A 25,348-nucleotide genomic window follows, 5' to 3' on the forward strand; every position below is an offset into this window, starting at 1 on the left:
ATCTCATATTGGTAGAGAAAATGCACTAAATAAACTGAAGATTAATAGTCTGCACCAAGTTAAAAATCACACAACACTAGGTTACAGTCCAGCAGGTTAATTTGGAAGCACTAGCTTTTGGAGGAATGCAGCTGATGAAGGAGCTGTGCTCTGAAAGCTAGTGCTTCCAAATAAACATGCTGGACTGTAACCTGATGTGTGAATTTTAACTTTGTACACCCAGTCCAACCCCGGCACCTCCACATCATAGCCTGTAATACCCAGGATTTGATTGCTTATTTACAAAGGTTCTAAAAGAGGTGTCCACAAGGATATTTAATGTTTTTGTCATTATCTTTCAAGATTCCCTACAGTATAGACTAGTCCCAGCAAGCATAAATCCACTATTCAAGAAAGGAGGGAGAGAAAAACAGGAATCTACAGGCTGTTAACCTGACGTCGGTCATTGCCGGAATTCATTATTAACGTGTTTATAACACATTTAGAATATCATGCCTGAAGAGAACAACAGATAATATAGTTTAACAGAAACCAGAGAGTAGTGATTTCTGGCATTTTCAAGTTGGCAGACTACTAACTACTAGCTGCCACAAAGGTTAGTGCTAAGGCCACAATTTTCTGTTTATAAATGTTATGATCGCAGCTGATGTTTATACTGGGCAAGTCAGAATCTAAGGATAACCTGGCCTGTTAGATCCTAACTGATTTTATTTTACCAAAATCTGGAACACAGGAGGCTGCCAGTATATTTTTACCACAGAATATGTTTATTAAACAAGAAACCATATCACACTGGATTAAACAATGGAAAGATTTGATTACAGACATCAGTGAAAGATTCAATCGCCCATTACCCCTCTTATCTCAGCAATATCCTTTATAAGCATCTAAACTTCAGTGAAGAGTTGCCACAATCTCCACATTAAGGTTCCTTTCTCTGGCACAAGCTGATGGAGCAGCAACTGGTTCTCTTGTGACGAATTTCTATTTAGTCACAGGATGCTCTTTTTTCCTTTTGTGGTTGTCTCTCCCTGAGACATTTAAAACAAATTTGCAAATTAAATTCACTATTACTTTAATTCTAGAAAAAAAAAATTGAGTTTCTTAAACCCAGTGTCTCGCTGTCCTTCACTTTGCCATACACCACACACAGTCTGATTGGTGCAGTCCATTTGCTCTGATCTTGGGGGAAGAAACACTGGCCGCTCAACAATGGGATCAAAAGAGAAAAGGATGGAACTTGTACTAGTATCAGCAGAGAGGAGGGGCAGAGTGGGCGCAGCTGGAGATAAGTGTTGCCATCTGTGTGCTGTGATTGAGGCTTCTTAACTACAGTATCCACACCAGGGCTCTTTACTGGGAACCATGTTCCTGTTGCCATGTTAAAGCCCATAAAGTGAATTGCAATATTTTCCCTTTCATGAAGATGTTAATTCTTTAATATTTATGGACTTATTTTACAAGTTATTTCATCTAAGAATACACAGTGCTGCAGGTGCATGTACAGAATTTAAATTTGTACATTGTTTTTCTCTGGCAAGAAGGAGCCACATGACCCTTGCTCCTGACTTTAATATTTCTTCACTTAAAGTAACTATTCTGGAATACAACCCCAACCTTAAGTAAGGACTTCATTTATGACAATGACTTAGATGAAACGATCAAGAGTAATGTATTTGGATTTGCCCATGATACAAAAATTGATGTGGTGTTAAGCTGGGGGGAAGGCTACAAAGGAATATAGAGGTTAATGTGTGGGTAAAATGGAGTATAATACCGGGAAATTTGAGATTATTCACTTTGGTGAGTAGAATAAAAAATCAATATTTTTAAAATGGTAAGAAACTTTAAAATTTTGGTGTACAGAATAATTCAGCCATCTTTATCTCAGCATTGAAGTTAGCAAGCATTTAAGAAATCAAGTTACACGTTGGTCATTATTGTAAAAAAGTTGGAGTACAAGATTAAGGAAGTCTTGCCCCAATTTTAATTTGGTGAGACCAGACCTAAAGACCGGAGCACAGTTTTCATCTTGTATCATGAAAGGCAGAGTTGCCTTGAGAGGTGGTGCACAGAAGGTTCATTAGGTTAATTCTCAAGATTGAGAGAGTTGCCTTATGAGGAGAAATTGAGTAGAATGATTTTTACTGTGGAGTTTGAAATAATGAGGTAATCTCATCGGAATACATAAGATTCTGAGTGGGCTTGACAATAAACGCTGAGAGGCTGTTGGCTGGAGAATCTAGAGCTTAGGGACGTAGTTTCAGGAGAAGGGGTTGATCATTTAAAACTGACCTGAGAAAGATGTGAATCATTAGAAATGACTAGCACAGTGAATGTGTTAAGTATACATCATAATCAATCTGTTCAGAGATATTATTTTACAGATGACACTAAGATTGGTGGAGTAGCAGATAGTGAAGGGGACAGCCAGAGAATACAGCAGAATATAGGTAGATTGGAGAGTTGTATGGGGAAAATGGCAGATGGAGTTCAATCTGGTGATGTAATGTGATGCATTTTGAAGATTCAATTCAAGTGCAAACTACACAGTAAATGGAAAAGCCCTGGGGTAAATTGGTGTACAGAGAGATCTGGGTGTTTGGGTCCGTTGTACCCTGAAGGTGGCAACACAGGTCAGTAGAGTGGTCAGGAAAGCATACACCTTCATCAGACAGTGTATTGAGTACAAGAGTTGACGGGTCATGTTACAGTTGTATAAGACTTTGGTTCAGCCACATTTGGAATACTGCATACAGTTCTGGTCGCCACATTACCAGGGTGTTGCCTGATATGGAGGGCGCTAACTTTTAAGAAAGGTTGAGTACATTAGGATTATTTTCATTAGAAAGGTGGAAGTTGAGAGGGTCCTGATTTGAGGTCGACAAAATCATGAAAGGTTTCGACAGCGTGGATAGCAAAAGATTTTTCCCTAGACTGGGAGACTCAATTACTAGGGGTCACAAGTTCAAGGTGAGAGGGGAAAAGTTAAAGAGAGATATGTGTGGAAAGTTCTTTACACAGAGGGTGGTGGGTGCCTGGAACACATTGCCAGTAGAGATTGCATCATTTAAGATGTGTCTAGTCAGATACATGAATGGGCAGGGAGCAGAGGGATACAGATCCTTAGAAAATGGGCAACAGGTTTAGATGGAGGATCTGGATCAGCGCAGGCTTGGAGGGCCGAAGGGCTTGTTCCTGTGCTATAATTTTTCTTTGTTCTACACAAATTTGAAGCAGTGAGATTTGAAACTTGGCCCTTACCACTGTGCTGCTCCAACCCTTCTAGTCATTTAGAGCATTCAAAACTGAGATGAATAGGTTATCAGCTCTTGTGAAATCAATAGATCCAGGTGTGTAAGGGAAATGGAGTTGAGAATGGCAACCAACCATGATTTTATGGAATCGTGGAGTAAACTCAAAAGGGCCAAATGATGTGTTGCTGCTCCTAGTTATTGCATTTTTACATTGGATGTCCAGTTCTCGTACATATATGTGATAACGTACGTTCAGATATGAATCCAGGATACATAAAATCTGTATTGCCGAACACTACTGCAAGCCAAGTTAGTCATCTGTGATAGAAGCAGAGAGGAGAGTTTTAAAAAGACTAGCAACCAAAATAAAAGAGAATTCAAAAGTTTTCTATAAGTATTTAAGTATAAGTTTATTAACAGGAGGTGGACAAAATAGGTGATCTACAACTGGAGGCAGATTCCATGGCTGAGGTACCAGATAAATACCAGCATCTGTCTTTGACAAAGAAGATGCTGTCAAAGTTATAGTGAGAAAGGAGATAGGTGAGACACTAGAAAGGGTAGCTTTTGAAGATTGGCTGTACTTAAATTTGAATTTTTTTTAAATTATCAGAGGATCTGAGGATACCAAATGCTATAAGGTGGAAATTACAGAGGTGCTGGCCATAATCTTCCAATCCTCTTTAGATACAACAAGGCTGATGCCAGATGACTGGAAAATATCAAATGCTGCACCTTTGTTCAAACCCAGCAACTTCAGACTAGTCAGTTTAACCTCATTGGAAAAACAATTTCAAACAATATTAACAGTTACTTATGAAAATCTTCTCTAATTAAGGCAAGCCATCGCAGATTTGTTAAAGGCAAACCATGTTTAACTTGTTTTGAGAATTTGATGAGGTAACAGACTGTTGATGAGAGTGATGATACCATGATGTGGACTTCCACATAAAGGATATATCAGGTTGATGCCCACTCACAGTACTGTCAAGTTACTAGTCCATGCATGTTTGGTGACTACTACTAGGGCTAGACAATTACATCTGGTATTGCACCCTCTGTCATTATTATCACTCCCCAACTAATACCATGGTCCAAGCTTAATACACTGTTTTTGTTGCTCATAATGCAGTCTCCTCTACATTTGGTTTCTCTAATGTTGAGGAGGTGATTACTGCAGCATGACCTGACCTGCTTTAATTCTCCTTTCCACTTTGACCTCTCTACACTCAATTTCATATACTAATCCAATGAATTTTAACAGAAGCTTATCTTAAGCACTCAACTACTATCCTTAATGTTGAGTTTTGCAACTTCAGATCTTTGTCATGGCTACCAATTTCTTAGAGTGTGTGCATCTACAGGATGACTGCAGTAGAGCAACTGTGCACAGATGCATGCTACTGCTTGGGCTGGGCATTTTTGTAAACAACCAAACTTTGGCCCAGGCCTCTAGTGTTCACCCTCTACACATTCCCAGACAACCCTGTCCTATTTTATAAGGGTTTTCCTACGCCTGTACTCTCCTGCATTCATCCTACAGTAAACAACCACACCAATCTGGCTATGTTTCTCCCTCCCCCCTTTACCATTTCCATTTTGCCTTGCCCCATCAAGGACAGATGTCAAAGGTAGTTTCTTTACTCAGTAGTAGGGGCATGAAACGCACTGCCTGCAACAGGAGTAGACTCACCAACTTTAAGGGTATTTAAAAGGTCATTGGAAAAACATATGGATTAAACTGGAACAGTGTAGGTTAGATGGGCTTCAGATTGGTTCCACAGGTTGGCGCAACATCAAGGGCCAAAGGGCCTGTACTGCGCTGTAATGTTCTATGTGCTATCACCCCCATTTGTTAATTAATCTCTCCTGCTTTTTACCTGATCACAGATCTTCCTTTTTGTTCTTTGTCTCCCTCGCCTTCTCTTCCACCTCCCCATCCCCCCCATCATTTGCCCTGGTTTTGTTGATATCCTGTTTTATATCCCTCACCTCTCCCACTTCTTGTGAAACATTATTTCTGTCTCTGTTATTGCCTGGCTATCCAACATTCTAATGTTTTATGTTTTTAATTTGCTGCTGAGCATTTCTGAGGCTCTGGTGCTTTCTATTGGTTTAATATATCTTTCGTAAGTGTTACAATAGGGATTTTCCTTCCTCTCCCTTTGTCTGAGATGTGGTGACCTACAGGTTAAACCATCACCAAATGGCTCTTTCTAATAAGACAGCAGCCCAGTAGCCCTCTGGGACTATAGTAACTTTACATTTACCTAATAGGTCCTATTGGTGAACATTTTTCTCTGAACCAATTTTCACAAAAGCATTCCTTTTAAAGTTTTCTCTTCCTATTCCCTCTTAAGAATCTTCAATCTTTTTGGAAAGTAGTTGCATTCTTTATGGGCTGATCCACACACTGAAGCCTGAAGGCTATTTGACGACAAACAAAGCCTATTCCAATTCTAGCCTCCGTGAACATTCAAATTTGTGCTTTCTAGCAGGGACAATGGTTAAACAACAGCAGTAGGAAGTGCTAATAATGTTCCATTCCTGCGTAAAAACATTCGTAGCAATTATAGTCTCTCCCCATCATCACCCTCGTTGAAGGCCAAGTTTAGCATAGATCAAAATGGAACCAGTTCTAGAGAAGATGTACAATAACTGTTCAATTAGACACCTGTTCTTTTCAACATAGACGTGTAAAATTTTCCTCTTTAACCTTTTGTTCATTTTCCTTTGAAATGTTTTGAATGTGTTTCCGATCAAAAAACTTGTCAACCCAAGTGCCAACTTAGAACCTCACCTACTAACTGTTCATACAATGTTTTGTGTTCAGAAAGCAGTGAGACTGCTTAACAGGTTAGGTTTTCAAAATAATGAAAAATCACAAAATTGGTATCCTGGATTAAAATAAAAATTACATTTTGCTGGCTCTTCAGCTATAATTTTTCTGGCAACTTTTTTTTCACCTCACTCTTCTTGTTTTATGGGCATTAATGGGTTGACTATATTTGTTTCTGCAGCCTAAAATAACACAATGCTCGGTCAATTCATTCACTCATCAGGAACAAAGATTCATGTCTTGCACCATAGATACCAACGTTTGCATGAATACATCAATAACTTGCAGTAATGTATTACCTAGAAAAGAAAACATGACTTCAGCACACTGTGAATCTGGTATAGCCTCTTTGAGAGTTCAGTGCTTAGCATGTATTGATCTCACACGGTCTAAAATTTGTCAAACTCATCACTAACATCACAAATGTTTAATAGCTGGTTCCAGGTGATTTAAACTTTGACCAAGTACTAAGGTTTGAAAGATAATACAGAATTTTTGAAACAATTTGTTAAACTTGACCTATATCCCTGATTAGGAGCAGTAGTACCAAGAATGTCTTGTGTTTTCCACTTGCTGTTTAGGTACCAGAGGATCATTCAACAGTGAGTTTGGATTCACCTTGAGCTTCTGAAAGCCCAACCTATTGTTGATGTTCTCCTATGTAAAATTGGCTAGATCAAGGTTAAACCTTGTGGTGTCCTCTACAGCGAGAAGAGGTTGTAAAGCCTTTAGACAATGCCCTCATTTTGTTTGCTTCTCCAGACCACAAGTGCTGTCATAAGCAACGTGACCATCACTGGGATCATAATGAAAGGTCCTATGATGTTGTTTGGGGGATCCCCCAGACCTCTCCCAGACACTGAACAGTTTGCAAAGTATTCTTTGTGGACGGTGACAAAGAATTGATCCACCACTTGGTTCGGCCAAAAACAGTCCATCTTGTTGGCAATCAGGAATGTGCAGTTGGTGAGATCCCAATAGTAACTGCAAAGAAAGAGAGAGCATTCATTAGCAAAATTAGGTACAGTGGTCTCTGCTGAAAACGACTGGGTGTGGATGAAAATAAAGGCTATTAAATAACTGACTTGTCATGAAGGAAAATAGAATTTATAAAGAAAAAGAAATGTTTCCAGCACATAATGTTCATGTTGTCTTAAAACAAATCTGACTTTCATTCATTTTTTTTTATTAACTCTTGGACCAAAGCCTTGGGACTACAGCAACAAAATTAAATGTTTAAATACTGCTTAAATCTAAGAATTTTTGACTCAACCAACTTTTCAGGTGCACCAATAAGGAGATTTACCAGGATGCTGTCTGACTGGCTGGGCTTTTGTAGCACCGCACTCTCGACTCTGATCTCCAGCATTTGCAGTCCTCACTTCCTTCAACTTTTCAGGTGGTTACTTCCAGACTCCCATCATCCTTTGGGTGAAAAAAACATTCTCCTTAACTCTACTCTTAAAGCCAAGCCTGCTAGTTATTGATCCCTCTACTAATGGTAAGAGTAACTTCCTCTTCACCCTACCTATGCCCTACGTGATCCCTTATACACTTACCAGGTCCCCTCTGCACCTTCCACTGCTCCAAGGAAAATAACCACAGCCTTTCCAGCTTCCCTCATGGCTCAGACTTTCTAGCCCAGGCAACATCCTGGTAAATCTCCTTATCAGTGCACCCTTTCTAGTGTAATCACATCCGTCCACTAATGTGCTGATGAGAACTGCATGCAGTAGTCCAGTTGTGGCCTAACCAGCATTTTAAACAATTCCAGCATAACCTCCTTACTCATAATCTAAAAGAGAAAACTTAACTTCAATATTTTTCTGATCTGATTCAGTTGTGGTTCTGAGAATGAAAACTTGAATGTGTCTGTTTCAAGAATTTGCAGGCCTGTGTAATTGTAATGTATTTCATTAATCTTTGTACCTCTCATCTGTAGGACACACTTCAACCAAAAAAAAAGTCTTGCTACAAATGTTTGATTGAACCACGAGAGATGAATATTGGAAAGAGGAGTCCTTAATAAGAATGATAGGATCCGCTGAACACTTCTGCCAGACATCTGAAAGCTGGAAAGACCCCTATACAGTGGAAAATATTGAATCGGATATAGTAAATATAAAAAGGGTCTGGATTTTCAATAAGGACCTTGATGTCTGGATAAGTTATGGATGCCAGCCACTGCCTGTATGGCTTAATTTGAAATATAAAACACAATTCATCCAGGTACAATTTTGGTATCCTGCCAGTGATGCAGGGAGCAGAACAAAAGTAGAAACTGGGGGCCTTTTAAAAAGGGGGAGCAGAGCAGCTACGGCTTGGCTTGGCTTTCTGACAATAAATCCCGGGTGCTGTTCAGGCCACAGACATGGTGGTGCCAATACTTTATGATGACCAGAGGTTTTTGTGATTCAGAGCACAAATATCCAACACCAACATCCTGGAGAGGCAAAGCCTTGTACATCATTAGTACAGTATTATTTAAAGGTAGCCAACTTATGGGCAGTATAGCTCAATATTTTGTGCAGCATCGTGTCACCTCTTCCTGTGTTCTTCTGGCTTCCTCCAAACCAGGAATCTGTCACTGCTGAAATCCATCCTTGCTGCTTTGTCCAATGCCACAGCAGCCTGCTCTCACTTCTACTCCATCAGTTGTCTGTATTTATTTCACCAGAGCTTTCTCTGAAAACCATTGCTACCCAGGTGCCTGACATACTCCTTATAATTCCACCTCTCGTGAATGCTAAATCAAGGCCCTAAATGACCAAATGGATGTAAAAGATCAGAGCAGGGAAAGTTCTGACTGGTGTCCTGGCTAATATTTATCTTCCAGCTAACATTACTTCTTTCTTTTAAAAAAAAAACTGATCATTTGTAGGATCTTGCTGTAAAACTGGTTACTATGTTTACATTTTAACACTGATTACATTCCAACCAATTTACTACTTTTTGAAAAGTGTTTTGGATCATAGGTAGGGTGAACAGGACGTCACTCTTACCATTAGTAGAGGGATCAATAACTAGCAGGCTTGGCTTTAAGAGTAGAGTTGAGGAGAATGCTTTTTCACCCAAAGGATGGTGGGAGTCTGGAAGTAACCACCTGAAAGGGGCTGTACAAATATCATTCCCTTCTATATTGTCATAGTTTTAAACAAATGGCTGTTATAGACTGAAGTCACTTGTTAACTGTAGCCAATGACAGTCAAAGCATTATAGAAAGAAATTGCTTTAGTATGTGTTCTGTCTCATTCCAGGTCCCAAGATCTATTCCCTTCAGTGAGTCAATTACACACTCACCAAATTACACAGCAGGAATGTCTCTATTTATCTTGAGTTTACTGGTGTTGCTCAGAGTAATGGTTAAGGTTACATGCACATATACGTCTATAAGCATGCATACATGTATTATGTATATACTTGCACATGCATGCACAAACACGTGTACACACATACGCGCACACACTTCTGTGTCCTTGACATAAAGCAGTGTTGGAGCCAGATCTAGCCCAAAGAAAAATAGTTGTGGGTTACAGGAAGTCAATTATTTCAGTCCAAGATATCTCTGCAGGAGGTAGTATCCTAAGCCCAAGCAGCTACAGCTGCTTCATCAATAACCTTCCTTCTGTCATAAAGTCAGAGGTAGAGATGTTTACTGATGATTAGTGCATTATTCTTTGCATTCATAACTCCTCAGATACTGAAGTAGTTCATGCGCAGTAAAAGCTGGACAACATTGAGTTGATAAGTAACAACAAATGTTTCTGCCACACAAAGGCCGAGCAATGACAATCTTCCCTCCGCATTCAATGCCCTAACCCTGTCACTAATATACTCCCATCACTGAATATACACCCAGTGTCAACATGCTGTTGGTACCATTGATCAGAAACTGAAATGGACCAGCTGTATAAATGCTGTGGCTACAAGAGCAGGTCAGAGGAAGGATTTCTGTGACCAGTAACTCACCACCTGTAACTGCAAAGCCTTTCACCATCGAGAAATACTCTGCCCTTTCCTGAATGAAGACAGCTCCAACAGCACTCAAGTCACTTGACTCAATCTAAGATAAAAGCAGCCCAGTTGAATGGCTGTAGCAAGTGCCATTCAAATGGGCTGCTTTGTCTTAGATGGAGTCAAATGACTTGAGTGCTGCTGGAGCTGTCTTCATCCAGGAAAGTGCTGAGTATTTCCAAGTATTTCACACTCCTGACTTCTAGATGGTGAAAGACTTTACAGTTACAGGAGTTGAATTACTGGTCACAGAATTTCCGCCTCTGAATTTCCTGACTTGGGCGGGGGAAATGTATCAATGTTCCCCCACTGTTACTGGGTCAGTTTCCAGAGCTCCCTCTCGAAAACCACTGTCAGTGTATCGACATGGCAAGGACTTGTAGCAGTTCAAGAAGGTGGCTCACCTCCACCAGCAAGGGCAGTTAGGAATAGGCAATAAATACTAGCCCAGTCAGCAATGCAGATCTCTTGTGAATCAATTTCAAAAATGCGTATGTGAAAATAAAGCTAGTCTCAGGAATGATGACCATGAAACCATGACCGATTGTCATAAGAACCGGTCTCGTTTTCAGGCAGGATATCTATCATCCATACTCTGCCGTGACCTACTCCAGACTTGCAGCAATGTGATTGACCTTTACTAACCTCTGAGGGGACACTCCATTCAAGGACAATTAGGAATGGACAATCAAAGTCGGTTTTGCTAGTGATGCATACATCTCTTGAAAGAATAATTTTAAAAAAGACCTGGTGGCATGCCCATTGTCTCACACGCATGCACAAGTGCGCAGATGTGTTACACATGCTTTCTAACATGAATAATTGAACTGTAGTCAGGAGCCTAATTTTTCTCTTTTTTTCCTGTTGGAGGGATCAGAGGAATGTATAATGCTGCACTGATTAAGTCAGTGCAGACCGAGAATGAAAGTTAAAGGCTGGTTATCCTGTACACTTCAATATACAAAAAGACAGTGCAGATCCTTCAGCTTCACTACTCAAACAGCAAGCCTGGAAAGATTTGATAACACCACATAATGAGGACAGTGAAAATGAAAGAGGGTTTAATTCTATTTTTTTTATATCCGCTCCGAGTTTTCCCAAAGTACCTTAATGTGGCTTCCCAGTCACACCAGAGCTTCTGTCCGATATCAGTCATCTGAAATCTGAAGGTCTCCAAGCAAATGTCTTGGATAATGTAGGAGTAATAGGCTTCATTGCAGGCAGTGAGCAGAATAAGGTGATGTGCTGCAAAGAGAGATTGTGACAATTTTAGAAGAAACTTGAATAAGCTCTCCGCCCTCGTTACTGAGTCGAAAAGTTGTCAGTTGAAATCTCTCTCTAGAGACTTGACTGTGTGATACGGAAACAAAATACTACAGATCCTGAAAGTCTGAACCAAAATAGAAAATTCAGGAGATACTCATCAGTTATCATCAATAACACTGTTCTTACAATTCTGTAGTTTTACTTGACCACATAATCGAGGCTGACATTTTGGTGCAGTACCGTAGGAGAGCTCCACTGTGAAAACTGCGATATTTTGAATGCCTCAAACAGCCAGTCCTTTTTAATGAAAGTGAAGGGTCTGACAGCAGCACAGGAAGGGACAGCAACGTGTCATTCCTTCAAGACTTCGGAGTTCAGAGCATCATACTTGGGAATACTCACCTAATTCCATTAAATTATTCTGCTGATTATCTCAGAAGTTGAGAAGGAGATAGGGTCAGTCTGACCAGGGAGGGAGAGCAGCTTCTGCAATGACAGTTTGAGCAGGTAGTCACACCAATGGAACAGACAGAAGGACTAATTGGTACTGACAGAGAAGTTGGAAAAGGCAAGAATGAAGTGTCAGAACACTTCACAAATGGAAATACAGCTCGGTTTCTATGTGGTTCACTAGATGTCCACATTTAGTCTAAAATGTATTGTCCATCCCTCATTGTCCTTTTTATTTGATGTACCTGCCCAGTAGCACCAACAAGAGATGGCCCCAAGTTGGAAGCAGCAACACAGCTGAAACTGCAGTGGCCATCGGGGATTCAAAGTCTGGATGTCAATGCATCCTTCTAAAGGTCGAAATGATGGTCTAAATCAAGTGTCCAGGACTGACACTCCACAAAATGAATCTAGAAGATTAGGAAATCAGTTTAGGGGTAGAGCTGCACAGATTTACATTCAAATTAATTTTTTTCTTTCCTTGAGGTAGCAGTCTCAAAATGATATTCTTGGCTGTGTCATGGGAATGGCAGGTTGATTAGGAACTCAATGCCTGACGAAAAGAGTGGGGCCAGAATGAAAGATTCCAATTGGGAGGAATCTATTTAGGCACAGGTAGAATCTATTCCATAAAGGTGTACTACACCTGAACATGGAGACTTCCAATGTACTATCAAAATGGTCAAAATTAATTATTTCAATTATGAATAAGGGAGCTGGGAAACAGTTCCTTGATTGCATAGAACTTGAATCTTGCAAAGTGATTCATACTGTTGAAGCTTTCCATCTTGCAGTCAACAAGACAAATATAAGAATACCAAATTTCAAGTAATCGTAACATACATTTATTTAGAATTTGACATTCTTGGCTTTGTCCTGATGAGTACGAGACAAAAGCGAGGAACTGAAGATCAACCAGGACCATTAATTGGTGGAGAGGCTTAAATTAGAATAGTATGCATTCAGAAAAGGAATTATTTGATGTAGAGAAATAATATCAATTTGGCAAATTATAATACAGAAAGTTGAAGTGTGAGCTCAGAGTAGCCAAAACAATAAAAGGAATAATTCCCTGAGAAGGCTTCCAAATGAAAAAAGAGAATGGAAAAGTAAAGAGAGAGTTGAATAGGAATTACTAAATTAAATGTGCTGAAGATTTTACTGATCAATTGAGACCCAGAGGGAGAACATGGAGAAAGACGAATGGAATTCCTAAATGGTACAGGACTCCTTCCTAATGCATTATGTTCAACAGACTTCAAGAGTGGGGTGATATTTAACCTAGTTACGAGCAATGAAATAGGTCAGGTAGGTGAAGAAAATGTGATTAAGTGTCTCTGGTATTGAAATTAAGATAACCATAATATCTTAAGATTTAAGACCCACCTAGGAATGATAAATCCAGTAGGAAAATTAGAAAGGCTTAATGGATTAGGATTGATTTTAGAAAGATGAATGAGCAAGCTGAGAATGAGATGAAGAGAAATGGCTGTAGATTTGTAGAGATTGCACTACAGAATTCCAATTTTTTTTTAAAAAAAAGTAATCACGATTAGCATCAGGATATCATGGATAAGTGAAGATGTTTGGAAGGAAGTAAACTTGAGAAGGGATCCCACTAATAAAAAGAATAAGATAGAAAGATGTTGAAAGCAAAATATGGAAAGTAAAGGAAGAAGGATGTGCATTTTTAAAGAACTTTTCACAACAATCAAACATTAATGGCATCAAAATGCTGGTAAATATTTACCTCATTAGTTAACCAGATAATAAAGCAAATATTTACACTTGCCAGCAGCTGATATTAAATAGCAAACAACATTTCTACAAATCAACAATTCACATTTATATATGGCATCATAATAAAACACCTCAAAGTCCTTTAGAAAGTCTTAACAAATTTAACAATTGGTTACAAAGAAATATAATGACAGGTGGCCAAAAGCTCTGTTAAAAAGGTAGGTTTCACAGAGTGACATATAGGACAAAGAGGTAGAGAGATTTAGTACAGGAATTTCAGTGAAACATAATGAAGACACTGCTGTCAGTGGTGACACAATTAAAATCAGAGTATAATCTTGGCCCATTTGGAGGATTATAGGGCTGGGGATGTTTATATCAGGGAGCATATTCAGCCCAATTTGTACGTACCAGGCCGTTACATAAGCTCTATACAACAAATACCATGCCCTCCTTTCTTTCCAACCCACTGGATCATCATCATCTCCCATGGAAGATACAATAATTTGTGCTTCAACCATTCCTTTGGCAATGCATTCCAATCATTAAAAAAAATGGTCCATATCCCTCTATTTCCTGCCTATTCATGTGTCTGTCTAAATCCTCTTAAATTTTGCTAATAAAGGCTTCTATCACCTTCCCATGCATCATTTTTCAGGCACCTAACACTCTGATAAAATAAATCTCCTTTAAATATTTCCCCTCTCACCTTTAGCTTATGTCTCTGGTAGTTGACATTTCCACCCTGGGAAAAAAGACTCTGACTATCCCCCAATCCACACCTCTCATAATTTTATATACTTCTATCAGGTCACTCCAAAGCCTTCAATGTTATAGTGAAAACAATCTAACTTTGTCCAATTTCTCCTTATAACAGATACACTCCAATCCAGGCAACATCTCTGTCGCACTCTCTCCAAAACCTCCACATTTTTCCTATAGTTGTAACCACAACTGCATACAGTACTCAAACTATGGCCCAAATAAAATCTTATACAGTTGCAACATGACTTGCCAAACTATATAGTCATTCCCTGATTGATGAAGACAAGCATGCCAGATTTCTTATTTACCACTTTTATTGCCACTTTAAGGGAGCTATGGACTTGAACCCCCAAGATTCCTCTGTATATCAATGCTCCTAAGAGTCCTGCCATTTACTATGTACACTCCTCTTGCATTTGACCTCCCAAAATGCATCACCTCACAATTGTCTAGGTTAAACTCTGATTTCTCTGTCCAACCTTCCAACTGATTTATACCTTGCTGTATCCTTTAACAACCTTCTTCACTATCCACAACTCTACCAATTCTTGTGTCATCTGCAAACTTACTAATCAGAGCACCAACATTTTCATCCAAATCATATATATATTACAAACAACAACAGTCCCAATAGTAATCCTTGTGGAATGCCGCTGGTGTAGACCTCCAGTCAGTGAAACATCTCTCCACGTACATCATCTGTCTATGACTAAGCCAATTTTGTCTTCAACTTATCAAATCACTGTAGATCTCATGTGACTTAATCTTCTGGATCTGCCTACTATGAGGGACCTTGTCAAATATTTTAATGAAGTCCATGTCGACTACATCCACTGCCCTACCCTCATCAATCATCTTCGTCACTTCCTCTACTACTGTTCTATGTTCTATTAATCACAAGACCTCCCCTGCACTAAGTTATGCTGTCTATCCTTAACAAGTGCATTATTTTCCAAATGCAAGTAAACCCTGTCCTGAAGAATCTTATCCAATAATTTCCCTCCCACTAATGTAATGCTCATCAGCCTACCATTGAAATTAGAAGGATTAATAGGTATTATGAAAAAAGGCAGCAGATATTTGCTTACAAAGGAACCTTACAATTTTCTCTGATGTTATCTATTGTGGATGTTTTCCATATTCCCTTTTCAGCCCTTCCGACTAAACATCCTCTATTCATCCTTTTCTTGAGTTGGCCTGACCTTTCTCAAAGTTTTAGTTTGATTTAAATTTCCTAATTTATTCTTGGCCTTTTTAGGAATATATTTATTTCATACACTTACTTCCAACTTTGGAGTTCTTCACTGCCAATTCATGAAGCTGTGGCTAATTTTTCTCTCTTGCTAAATTTGTCCCAGAAATCTTCTGATTCACTGAATTCTGATTTTTTTCGCCCTAGTTTGGCACATATAGCCTGGTTTTGTGGCCTCAGGTTCTTTGAAAAGACATTGTTTCCTTGCTATTAATTCACAGTTGCTCTCCTAAAATTATATGCTATTATATCTTCCCACTTCATGTTTGGGAGTGAATTAAGCAATGCTTCGATCCTCAAGTTTAGAAACAGACTAATCTGGATGTCAATCCACCTTGTCTACTCACATTACCAATCTTTCAACAAACTTGAAAGAGTTAAAGTCACCTAAAATTATTGCACTGTTGTTCTGCTGAAATGTCCTTAGATAGTTCCCCTGCTTTATCGCCAAAGTCTGAAACCCTGCAATATACACTGAAATTGTATCATTTCTGTTGCTATTTCTTAACCCTATTCATGTGGACTTTCTCTTAACACCCGGTTTCCTCCGGGTGCTCCGGTTTCCTCCCACAGTCCAAAGATGTGCAGGTCAGGTGAATTGGCCATGCTAAATTGCCCGTAGTGTTAGGTAAGGGGTAAATGTAGGGGTATGGGTGGGTTACGCTTCGGCGGGTCGGTGTGGACTTGTTGGGCCGAATGGCCTGTTTCCACACTGTAAAGTAATCTAATCTAATCTAATCAGATGATTCAGTAATTAGCAAAAGAACGAGCACATATACATAGCACTAACCTTGCAGCATGAAACCTAGAAAATAGGAGAAGAATTTAGCCATTTGCACCACTATTCAGCATGATCATGGCTGATCCTCTATCTCAATGCCATATTCCCACACTCTCCCCATGCCTCTTGAAATCCACCTATTTCTTTCTGAAATATATTCAGTGAGGGGGGGTGCTAATTGGCAAAGTGGCATTTGCTGGGGATCTTTATATGGTCTCAGATGTTCACCACATATAGATTAATGACATGAATGAAGGAACAGGGTGTTCTGTATCCAAGTTTGCAACACCTTTGGAATAAGTGTGTTCTGAATTATGTTATACAAAATACAACTCTACAAGCAGAGAAGTTCTCTGTATTCTTCAAATTCTGGCTTCTTGAATATCCCGAAGTTTTATCACATTATGAGCAATGATAGTATCTTCAGCTGTCTCGACCCTAAGTTCAGATTTCCTCCATAAACCTTTCCATCTCCCCTTCCTACTTTAACACACTTCTTTTTGACCAAGTTTTGGGTCATCTACCCAAATATTTACTTATGACAGGGTTTTTCCACTGTGTTGCCATTTTGAGGCTTGAAAATGTTCATGACCTCCTGAGACCCAAGAGAGTGGGCGGGCTGTGAGAACAGGAAAATCGGTGTTAAAACTTGGTCAGCACTCCATAACCGCCAATCCTGCCTCACAGCTCATGACCCAATATTTCAATTCACGCCCCACAAATGGTCTCAATCCCCACTTTGGTGAGGTTCAGATTCAATTTATTTTAATATTCATGAAAAGTGCTTTGGGAACTTTACCACATTAAAAAGTAAAACAATGCTGTATGGGTAATGACACAGGACTAATAACTTGAAATCCAGGCTCAGACCTGGGGACATGGGTTTGAATCCCACTGTGGTAATTGGTGAATAGGAGAGCAGAATTAGGCCATTCACCCATCAAGCCTGCTGCGCCATTCAATGCAGACATGTCTAATCATTCACTTCAATGCTGTTTTGCTATATTCATTTATGCAATTATAGAAATCTGTCAATTTCTACCTGAGGCATACTCAATAACTGAACTTCCTCAGGGGGAGAGAGCTCTAAAGATTCACGACACTGAGTAAACAAATTCTCTACATTTCTTTTCTAAGTAGCTTTTCCCTTATTTTGTGCTCTCTGGTCCAACCAGGGGAAACATCGTACCTGTATCTACCTGTCTATCCAATCGCTTGAAGTATTTTGTAGGTTTCATTCGGATCACTCCTCATTCTTCAAACGCTAGAGAATATAGATCAGGTTTTCCCCAGTCTCTCTTCAGAAGACAGTTACACCATCCTGGGAACAAATTTGGTGAACTTTCCTTGTTTTCTCTCTATGGCAGTAATATCTTTCCTGAGAAAAACTGCACACAGTGCACCAGGTAAAGTCTAACCACGCTCCGATATAATTGAAGCTCAACTTAAGTACTCCTGTCCTCAAATCTTCCTCCAGTAAATGCTAACATTCCATTAGCCTTCCAAATTGCCTGCTACACTTTCATATTAGCCTTTAGTGACTTATCCAGGACACCCAGGTCCCTTACATTTATACTTTATAACATCTTACCATTTGAAAAATATCCTACACATCTGTTTTTCCTATCAAAGTGGATAATTGTACATTTTTCTTCATGACATTCCATATGCCATGTTGTTGCCCACTCACTAAGTCTGTCCAAATCCTCTTGAAGCTGCTTCACATGCTCCTCACATCACACATTCCTGTTTAACTATCCACCACCAATGGTTTATTAATATTTCTGGGAACATTTGGTTCCCACGTCCAAATCATTGCTATGCATTATGAACAGCTAGGGCCTGAGAACTGATCCTTCTGGTACACCACTAATCACAGCCTTCCAATGGGAGAATAACCCATTTATTCCTTCCGTTTTCTGCCTGTCAGCAAATCCTTTTTGTTTGTGTCATAGGCATTGCTGGCTGGACATCTCGAGTTGGGCTTGTGAAGGTGGTGGTGAGCTGCCTTTTAGAATCTTAATGGTCCATTTAGTGTAGGTACACCCACAATGGCAGTAGGGAGGGAATTCCAGGATTTTGTCCCAGCCACACAGAAGGAACAATGATAAGTGACTAAATCAGCATTAAGAGTGATTTGAAGGGAAACTTGTAGGTGGTGGTGGTAGTCCCATGTATCTACTGCCATTGTCTTTCTAGGTGATAATGGTTATGAATTGGAAGGTGCTGGCTAAGGACTCTTGGTGGATTTCTCTAGTGCATCTGTGCATGGTATCCACTACTGTTGCTAAGCATTGGTGGTGGAGAGTGTGAACATTCGCAGATGCTGTGCCAATCAAAGGGATGCTTCATCTTGAATGGCATCAAGCTTCTTTGTTATTTGAGTTTTATTCATCCAGACAAGTGGGGAGTATCCATCCCATTCCCGACTTGTGCCTTTAGACAATGAACAGGCTTTGGGGAGTCAGGAGGTGACGTAATCTCAGTATTTATATAGCTGGTTTAGTTAAGTTTATGGTCAATGGTAACACCCAGGATGTTGAGAGTGGATGAATCACTGATGGTAATATCATTAAATGTCAAGCAGCAATGGTTAGATCCTCTGTTTTGTTGGAGATAGACATTGTGTGGCATGAAGGTTACTTGCCATTTGTCAGTTCAAACCGCGATGTTGTCCAGGAGTTTGGAAGTGGACTGCTTCCTTAATTCATGCCAGTACATTATTGTCCATCTCCTGTGCTTTAATTTTAGTAAGTAACCTCCTGTAGGGAACATTACCAAAGCCTTCTGAAAGGGCTTGTTTCCACACTGTAGGGAATCTAATCTAAACAAAATTCCAATTACTGCCACCGACTCCCCTCTGTCAATTCTGTTAGTAACACTCTTTTTCAGAAAAAGCCTCCATTAGATTTGTCAAACACAATTTTCCATTCACAAATCCTTGCTGACTATTTTCAGTCTTATTTTCAGTTTTATTTATCATATCTTTCATTATATATTCTAGTATTTTCCTTCCCAATATTGCAAAGCATACAGGGTTTGTTGTTCCCTGCCTTCTCTCTGTCTCATTTCTTAAATATTGGGATGACATTTTCTACCTTTCAATCTACAAGAACCTTTCCTGAATCTATGAAATTCTGGAAGATGATAACCAATGCATCCATTATGTCCAAAGCTCAACATTTCAGAATGCAGAATATCAGATTCTGGGACTTGTCAAACTTTAGTCCCATTCATTCCTTCAATACAACCTTCAATACTAATAACAATTTCCCTCAACTCCTCATTCTCTCTAGTCCTTTGATCTCTAATTTTGGGAGATTTCTTGTCTCTTCCTTAAATGAAAATAGAAACAAAGTAATCATTTAGCTTCTCTGCTACTTCTCAATTCTCCATTATAAGTTCTCTTCAATCAGTCTGTACTGGACCAACAAGTCTCAGGTTTATTAATATTTCTGGCAACTTTATAGGTATTTTAAAAGTCTGTAGATACTTATTGTCCCAATTACCTGAGCCAGATTTGTCCATCACTAATAGGATCACTAAGAGGAATAGGAGGATTCCTCATGTGGCTGGACAACCAGTATAGGAGGAAAGGCATTGAATTTCTGAACCATTTTTGGAGCAGGTGAGACCTTTGCAAGCTGGATAGCATTAACAAGACCGGGTCTGATAGTCTCACAGGGAGATTCACTAATATTGCTGGAGAGGGATTAAAATAGCTTGACAGGGGTTGGGCAACTGAGGGATACCTCAAAGGCAGTAAACCTGGTAGCAGCAAGTTGAAAACTGGCAAGTAGAATTAGAAGGTGGGTGAAACAAAGACAAACCTCAACTAAACTCTGAATGTGGAATTACATTAAAAAGACAGCGTTAAGGGCTTGCAGCATTTGGAACAAGATAGATGATTTTAAACATACAAACACAGAGATGCATGTGAATGATCTAACTGCCATTACAGAAACATGGCTACCTATTTGCCCTTCTTAACTTCCTTTATTAAAATTTAACACCATGGCTTCAGTTTGAATGACTTCATTTTCAAACATTCTCTCATATTATGATCATGCACCTCTAAAGGTTCTTTTACAACAAGATTATTCATTAATCTATTTGCATTACACGACACTAGATCTAAAATATCTTTTCATCCGTCAGTTCCTCTGCATACTACTCTACAAGATTATCCTTAACACTCCAAAAATGCATCGTCCACACCGTGTTTGTTAAGTTTACCCTAACCATATGCAGACTGAGTCGAAAAGTGTGGTACTGGAAAGGCACAGCAAGTCAGGCTGCATCCGAGAAGCAGGAGAGTCGACATTTCAGGCATAAGCCCTTCACTACGCCCGAAACATCAATTCTCCTGCTCTTCGAATGCTACCTGACCTGCTGTGCTTTTCCAGCACCACACTTTTCAACTCTGACTATCCAGCATCTGCAGTCCTCACTTTCTCCTGTTGATTGAGGTCACCCATGATTACTGTACATGCTTTTCTAATCTCCTGATGAATACCATATCCCACACTGGCACTACAGTTTAGTAACACCTAAACAACTGCGACCAACATTTGCTGCTGTTTATGAGCTCCAACCAAACTGATTCCACTTTTTGACGATCAGAGATGACGCGAGTGTATTGTATTATCCCTTATTATTTGTACAACACCACCACCTTTCTCTTTTGACTGTCCTTTCTAAATGTCAAATATCATTGAATACAGTATTCAGTTCCCAGTCTTGCTCACTCTGCAGCCATGTTTCTGTGATGGCAGTTAGATCATTCACATCCACCTCTGTGTTTGTGTATTTAAAATCATCTCTCTTGTTCCGAATGCTGCAGCCCCTTAATGTTGACTTTTTAACATTATTTCACATTCAAAGTTTAGTTGGGGTTTTCCTTTGTTTCACCTGCCTTCTAATTTCACTTACAAGTTTTAAACTTCCTGCTACCAGGTTTGTCGCCTTTTAAGTTTGAGGTACTCTTCAGCTGCCCACCCCCCGTCAACTACTTTAAACCCTCTCCAGCAAATTTAGCGAATCTCCCTGTGAGGCTATCAGACCCAATCCTGTTAATGCATAACCCATCCAGCTTGTACAGGTCACACCTGCTCCAAAACTGGTCCAAATGCTTCAGAGATTTGATGCCCTTTCTCCTTTTCTGGTTGTCCAGCCAGATGAGCAATCCTCCTATTCCTCTGCTCACTGGTACATAACTCTGAATAATCAAGAGATTACTACTCAAGGTGCTGCTTTTTAAATTTATTAACTCCCTAAAATCTGCTTTCAGATCTTATCCCTCTTCCTACCTATGTTGTTGACACTAATGTGAACTACAACCTCTGACTATTCACTCTGCTCCAGGAGATGGATTGCAGCGTCTGTGACATCCTTGACCCTGGTATCAAGGAGGCAATACACCAGCCAGGAGAAAGTGAGGACTGCAGATGCTGGAGATCAGAGTTGAGAGTGTGGTGCTGGAAAAGCACAGCATGTCACCACCTCTGTGAACACATTGTAATTCTCTGCTTTGCACATGCTCAGTGATTCCAGCCATCTGGAGCTCAGGCTTGTACAGCGGCTTACATTTACTGCTGATGTGTTTGTCATATACAGCAGGGTGTATATTCCAGTTGGCATAGCTGCCCAGCCTACTGATTACCATTAAAAATAATTTGTTATAAGTAGAATAACTTGCCAGTTACACACTTGATTCCTTCTTTGCATCAATTTATTACTAGAAGCTTAAAAAGGTAGGAAAAGAAAGGGGTACCCCCTTCTCTCTCTCTCACTCTCTCACACGCACACATTCACTCTTTCTCTCTCTCACTAAACTCCCAATTTACACTTGTACTGCTTTGGGTGCACACAGTGCAATGGGTAGAATTTAAATTCAATCGATGCGGAATCTGAAATGTAAAGTTTACCTTGGTAATGCTGCCGTGAAAGTATTGTTAATTGTAAAAAACAATCCATTTGATTCACTTGTGTCATTTAGGAAAGAAAGTCTGCCATCCTTATTTGGTCTGTTCTACACATGATTCTAGGTCCACAGTAATGTGGTTGACTCTTAAATATCACCTCAAGTTGCCTAGCATGCCACTTGCAATTAAAAATGGGCAACAAATGCAGCGATACCCATTTCCCCATGAGAGTGTGAGTAAAGAATATTGCCTATACAATGACACTCACTTGCAACAACTTGGAGATATATAATGGTAAGTCTCTTTCTTCACCTGATCAAAACTTCAGAATTTTTAACAGTGCACACAGCTGTTCTTCTTAGCTTTAATGCATTAGATTAGATTAGATTACTTACAGTGTGGAAACAGGCCCTTCAGCCCAACAAGTCCACACCGACCCGTCGAAGCGCAACTCACCCAGACCCATTCCCATACATTTACCCCTTTGCCTAACACTACGGGCAATTTAGCATGGCCAATTCACCTGACCTGCACATTTTTGGATTGTGGGAGAAAACCGGAGCACCCAGAGGAAACCCACACAGACACGGGGAGAATGTGCAAACTCCACACAGACAATTAACTGAGGCGGGAATTGAACCCGGGTCTCTGGCGCTGTGAGGCAGCAGTGCTAACCACTGTGCCACGTGCCGCCCACTTTAAACCACAACACTGCGATGACCAGGAATCGAACCCGGGTCAACTGCTTGGAAGGCAGCTATGCTCACCATTATACCACCATCACCCTTAATTAAAGAACAGCATTTTCTCTAATCTCGACAACTAAAACCTCTCAGGCCTGAGATCCTTTCAGCAAATCCTTTGCACCCATCCAATGATCACAAATTACTTCTGAAAGGTAGGACACAGCCATCAGGAATATTTTTGATCAGCTGAGGTAACATTATGGTATAACCAGGTTTTCAGTCAACTTTATAAATCGGCAAATCACCAAAGAAACCATTTGGTAAATGTATTTTTACCTGTGATCTAATCAAATATTTGTCAAGATTTATTCTCAATTCTTGCTCCTATGTGGAAAAGCTAATGATTTGATAGAGAGAGAGAATCATATAGAATAGAAACAGGCCCTTTGGCTCATCATGTTTATGCAGACCAATAAGCACCAAACGACACTAATCCCATTTACCTGCCCTTGGTCCATAGTCTATTTTCCCCTTGTATTTTAAGTACTCATCAAGATATTTCTTAAATATCACAAGAGTATTTGCCTCTACCACCCTCTGGATGAAAACAATTTTCCTTGGATCTCTTCCCCACCCCCAATGCTTCCTCTGCTCTAAGGACAACAAACCCAGCATATCCAGTCTCTCCTCATTTTTCTTCCCAGATAATATCCTGGTGAATCTCCTCTACACTTTTTTCAGATTAGGTTAGATTCCCTACAGTGTGGAAACAGGCCCTTTGACCTTCCAAAGAGTAACCTACTCAGACTCATTTCTCTACATTTACTCCTGATTAATGCACCTAAGACTATTGGCAATTTAGCACGGCCAATTCACCTGACCTGCACATCTTTTGGAATGTGGATGCAGACATGGGGAGAATGTGCGAACTCCACTCAGACAGTCACCTAAGGCCAGGATTGAACTCAGGTCCCGAGCGCTGTGAGGCAGCAGTGCTAACCACTGAGCCAATGTACCACCCTTTCTCCAATACAATCATGTCCTTCCAATAGTGTGGCAACCAGAACTACACACAGTACGAGTTCTCCTAGAACCCTAAGGACCTTATTGAGTTAATCACTCCACTCCCATTTTTTGCAGATTTGTAAAGCAGAACACCTCAATCTGTCTGTTGCTAGACTCCTAATTTAAATTTTATTATTTAGTAACTATCTATCAATGTCATTTATCTTCTAAATAAGTAGACCTCACACTTCTCTGCATTTAATTTCATCTAACATCTACTGACTAATCCTGGAGCTTATTATTGTAATATTAGTGTTTATTGTGACATCAGCACTGTTTAAAATTATTGTAATATAACCAAAGATTCATGAGAATGGTTCCAGGGATGAGGAATTTCAGTTATGTGGATAGTTGGAGAGCTTAAGACTGTTTCCCTTGGAGAACAGAGTACTGAGAGGAGATTTGACAGAGGTATTCAAAAATGATGAGGGCTCTGGACAGAATAGATCAGGGAAGAAAAATTTCTTAGTGGTGGAAGGATCGAAAACTAGAGGGCACAGATTTAAGTTAATTGACAAAAGAAGCAAGGGAGCCAAGAGGAGAAACCTATTTCATGCAGCAAATGGTTAAGAACAGGAATGTGCTGCTTGACTGATAGAGCAAGTTTCAAATTGGATTATAATCTGAATAAAGAATGTCCTGGGTGATGGAGAGAAGGTGGGGAAATGACACTAGGTGAACTACCCATTCAGAGTGCCAGCATGAACCCAATGGGCTGAATGGCTTCCAGTGCTGTAGGAATTCTGTTATTATACATGAGGAATACAATACTAATAGTATATAATGGTGACAATTATATGGTGACTAGTGTTTGTATTATTACCCTATAGCTAAATTTAATTACACTGCCAATACCTCAGCTTTTAACAAACACAATCAACGGTATAAGGAGAGTGCAAGTTCCCTGAATCTGTAGATAGAGTTACACTTCAATTTAAAAACTCGAGACTCAAGAATATAATGCAAGGATCAACTTTTTTTAAACGATCAAGGCGACTAATTTACAGGATTATGGTGAGGAAAATTGAGCTTCAGGATTAAACTGGGCAACTCTTTAGAAGGGACAGTACAGGTAAAACGGGCTGAAACAGTCTTTGTGGGCGAAAGTGAGTATTGCAGATGCTGGAGATTAGAGTCAAGAGTGTGGTGCTTATAAAGCACAGCAGGTCAGGCAGCATCCATGGAGCAGGAGAATCGACGTTTCGGGCAAAAGCCCTTCATCAGGAATGAACAGTCGTTGTGTTGTTCTATGATTGAAGTCCTAGTGAACACCAGCCCATGTTTGTCGGCAGTATAAATATGAGTCTAA

At 39.8% G+C, this 25,348-nt stretch overlaps 1 protein-coding gene and 1 non-coding gene across 2 annotated transcripts; both read right to left on the reverse strand.

The window, feature by feature from the left end:
* Positions 1-3,260: 3,260 nt before the first annotated feature.
* Positions 3,261-11,868, reverse strand: ramp1 (receptor activity modifying protein 1). Its single transcript, XM_043693168.1, has 3 exons — positions 11,779-11,868; positions 11,217-11,355; positions 3,261-7,080 (listed from the first exon to the last, which is right to left on the reverse strand). The coding sequence occupies exons 1-3, from the start codon at positions 11,786-11,788 to the stop codon at positions 6,825-6,827; spliced, it is 405 nt and encodes a 134-aa protein (XP_043549103.1). The 5' UTR covers positions 11,789-11,868; the 3' UTR covers positions 3,261-6,824.
* Positions 11,869-23,000: 11,132 nt separating this feature from the next.
* On the reverse strand, positions 23,001-23,072 carry trnag-ucc. Its single transcript has one exon. It is a non-coding gene; the product is annotated as a tRNA-Gly (tRNA).
* Positions 23,073-25,348: the final 2,276 nt, after the last annotated feature.

The sequence above is a fragment of the Chiloscyllium plagiosum genome, chromosome 7 (assembly GCF_004010195.1).
Source record: "Chiloscyllium plagiosum isolate BGI_BamShark_2017 chromosome 7, ASM401019v2, whole genome shotgun sequence".
In the NCBI taxonomy this organism is placed as follows: domain Eukaryota; kingdom Metazoa; phylum Chordata; class Chondrichthyes; order Orectolobiformes; family Hemiscylliidae; genus Chiloscyllium; species Chiloscyllium plagiosum.

Bases quoted from the DNA above. Each gene is read 5' to 3' on its own strand.
- ramp1 (XM_043693168.1), bottom strand. The intron at 7,081-11,216 runs GTACTTTGGGAA...CTTTCTTTGCAG, and splicing joins GACTGGGAAGCCACATTAAG to TTACTATTGGGATCTCACCA.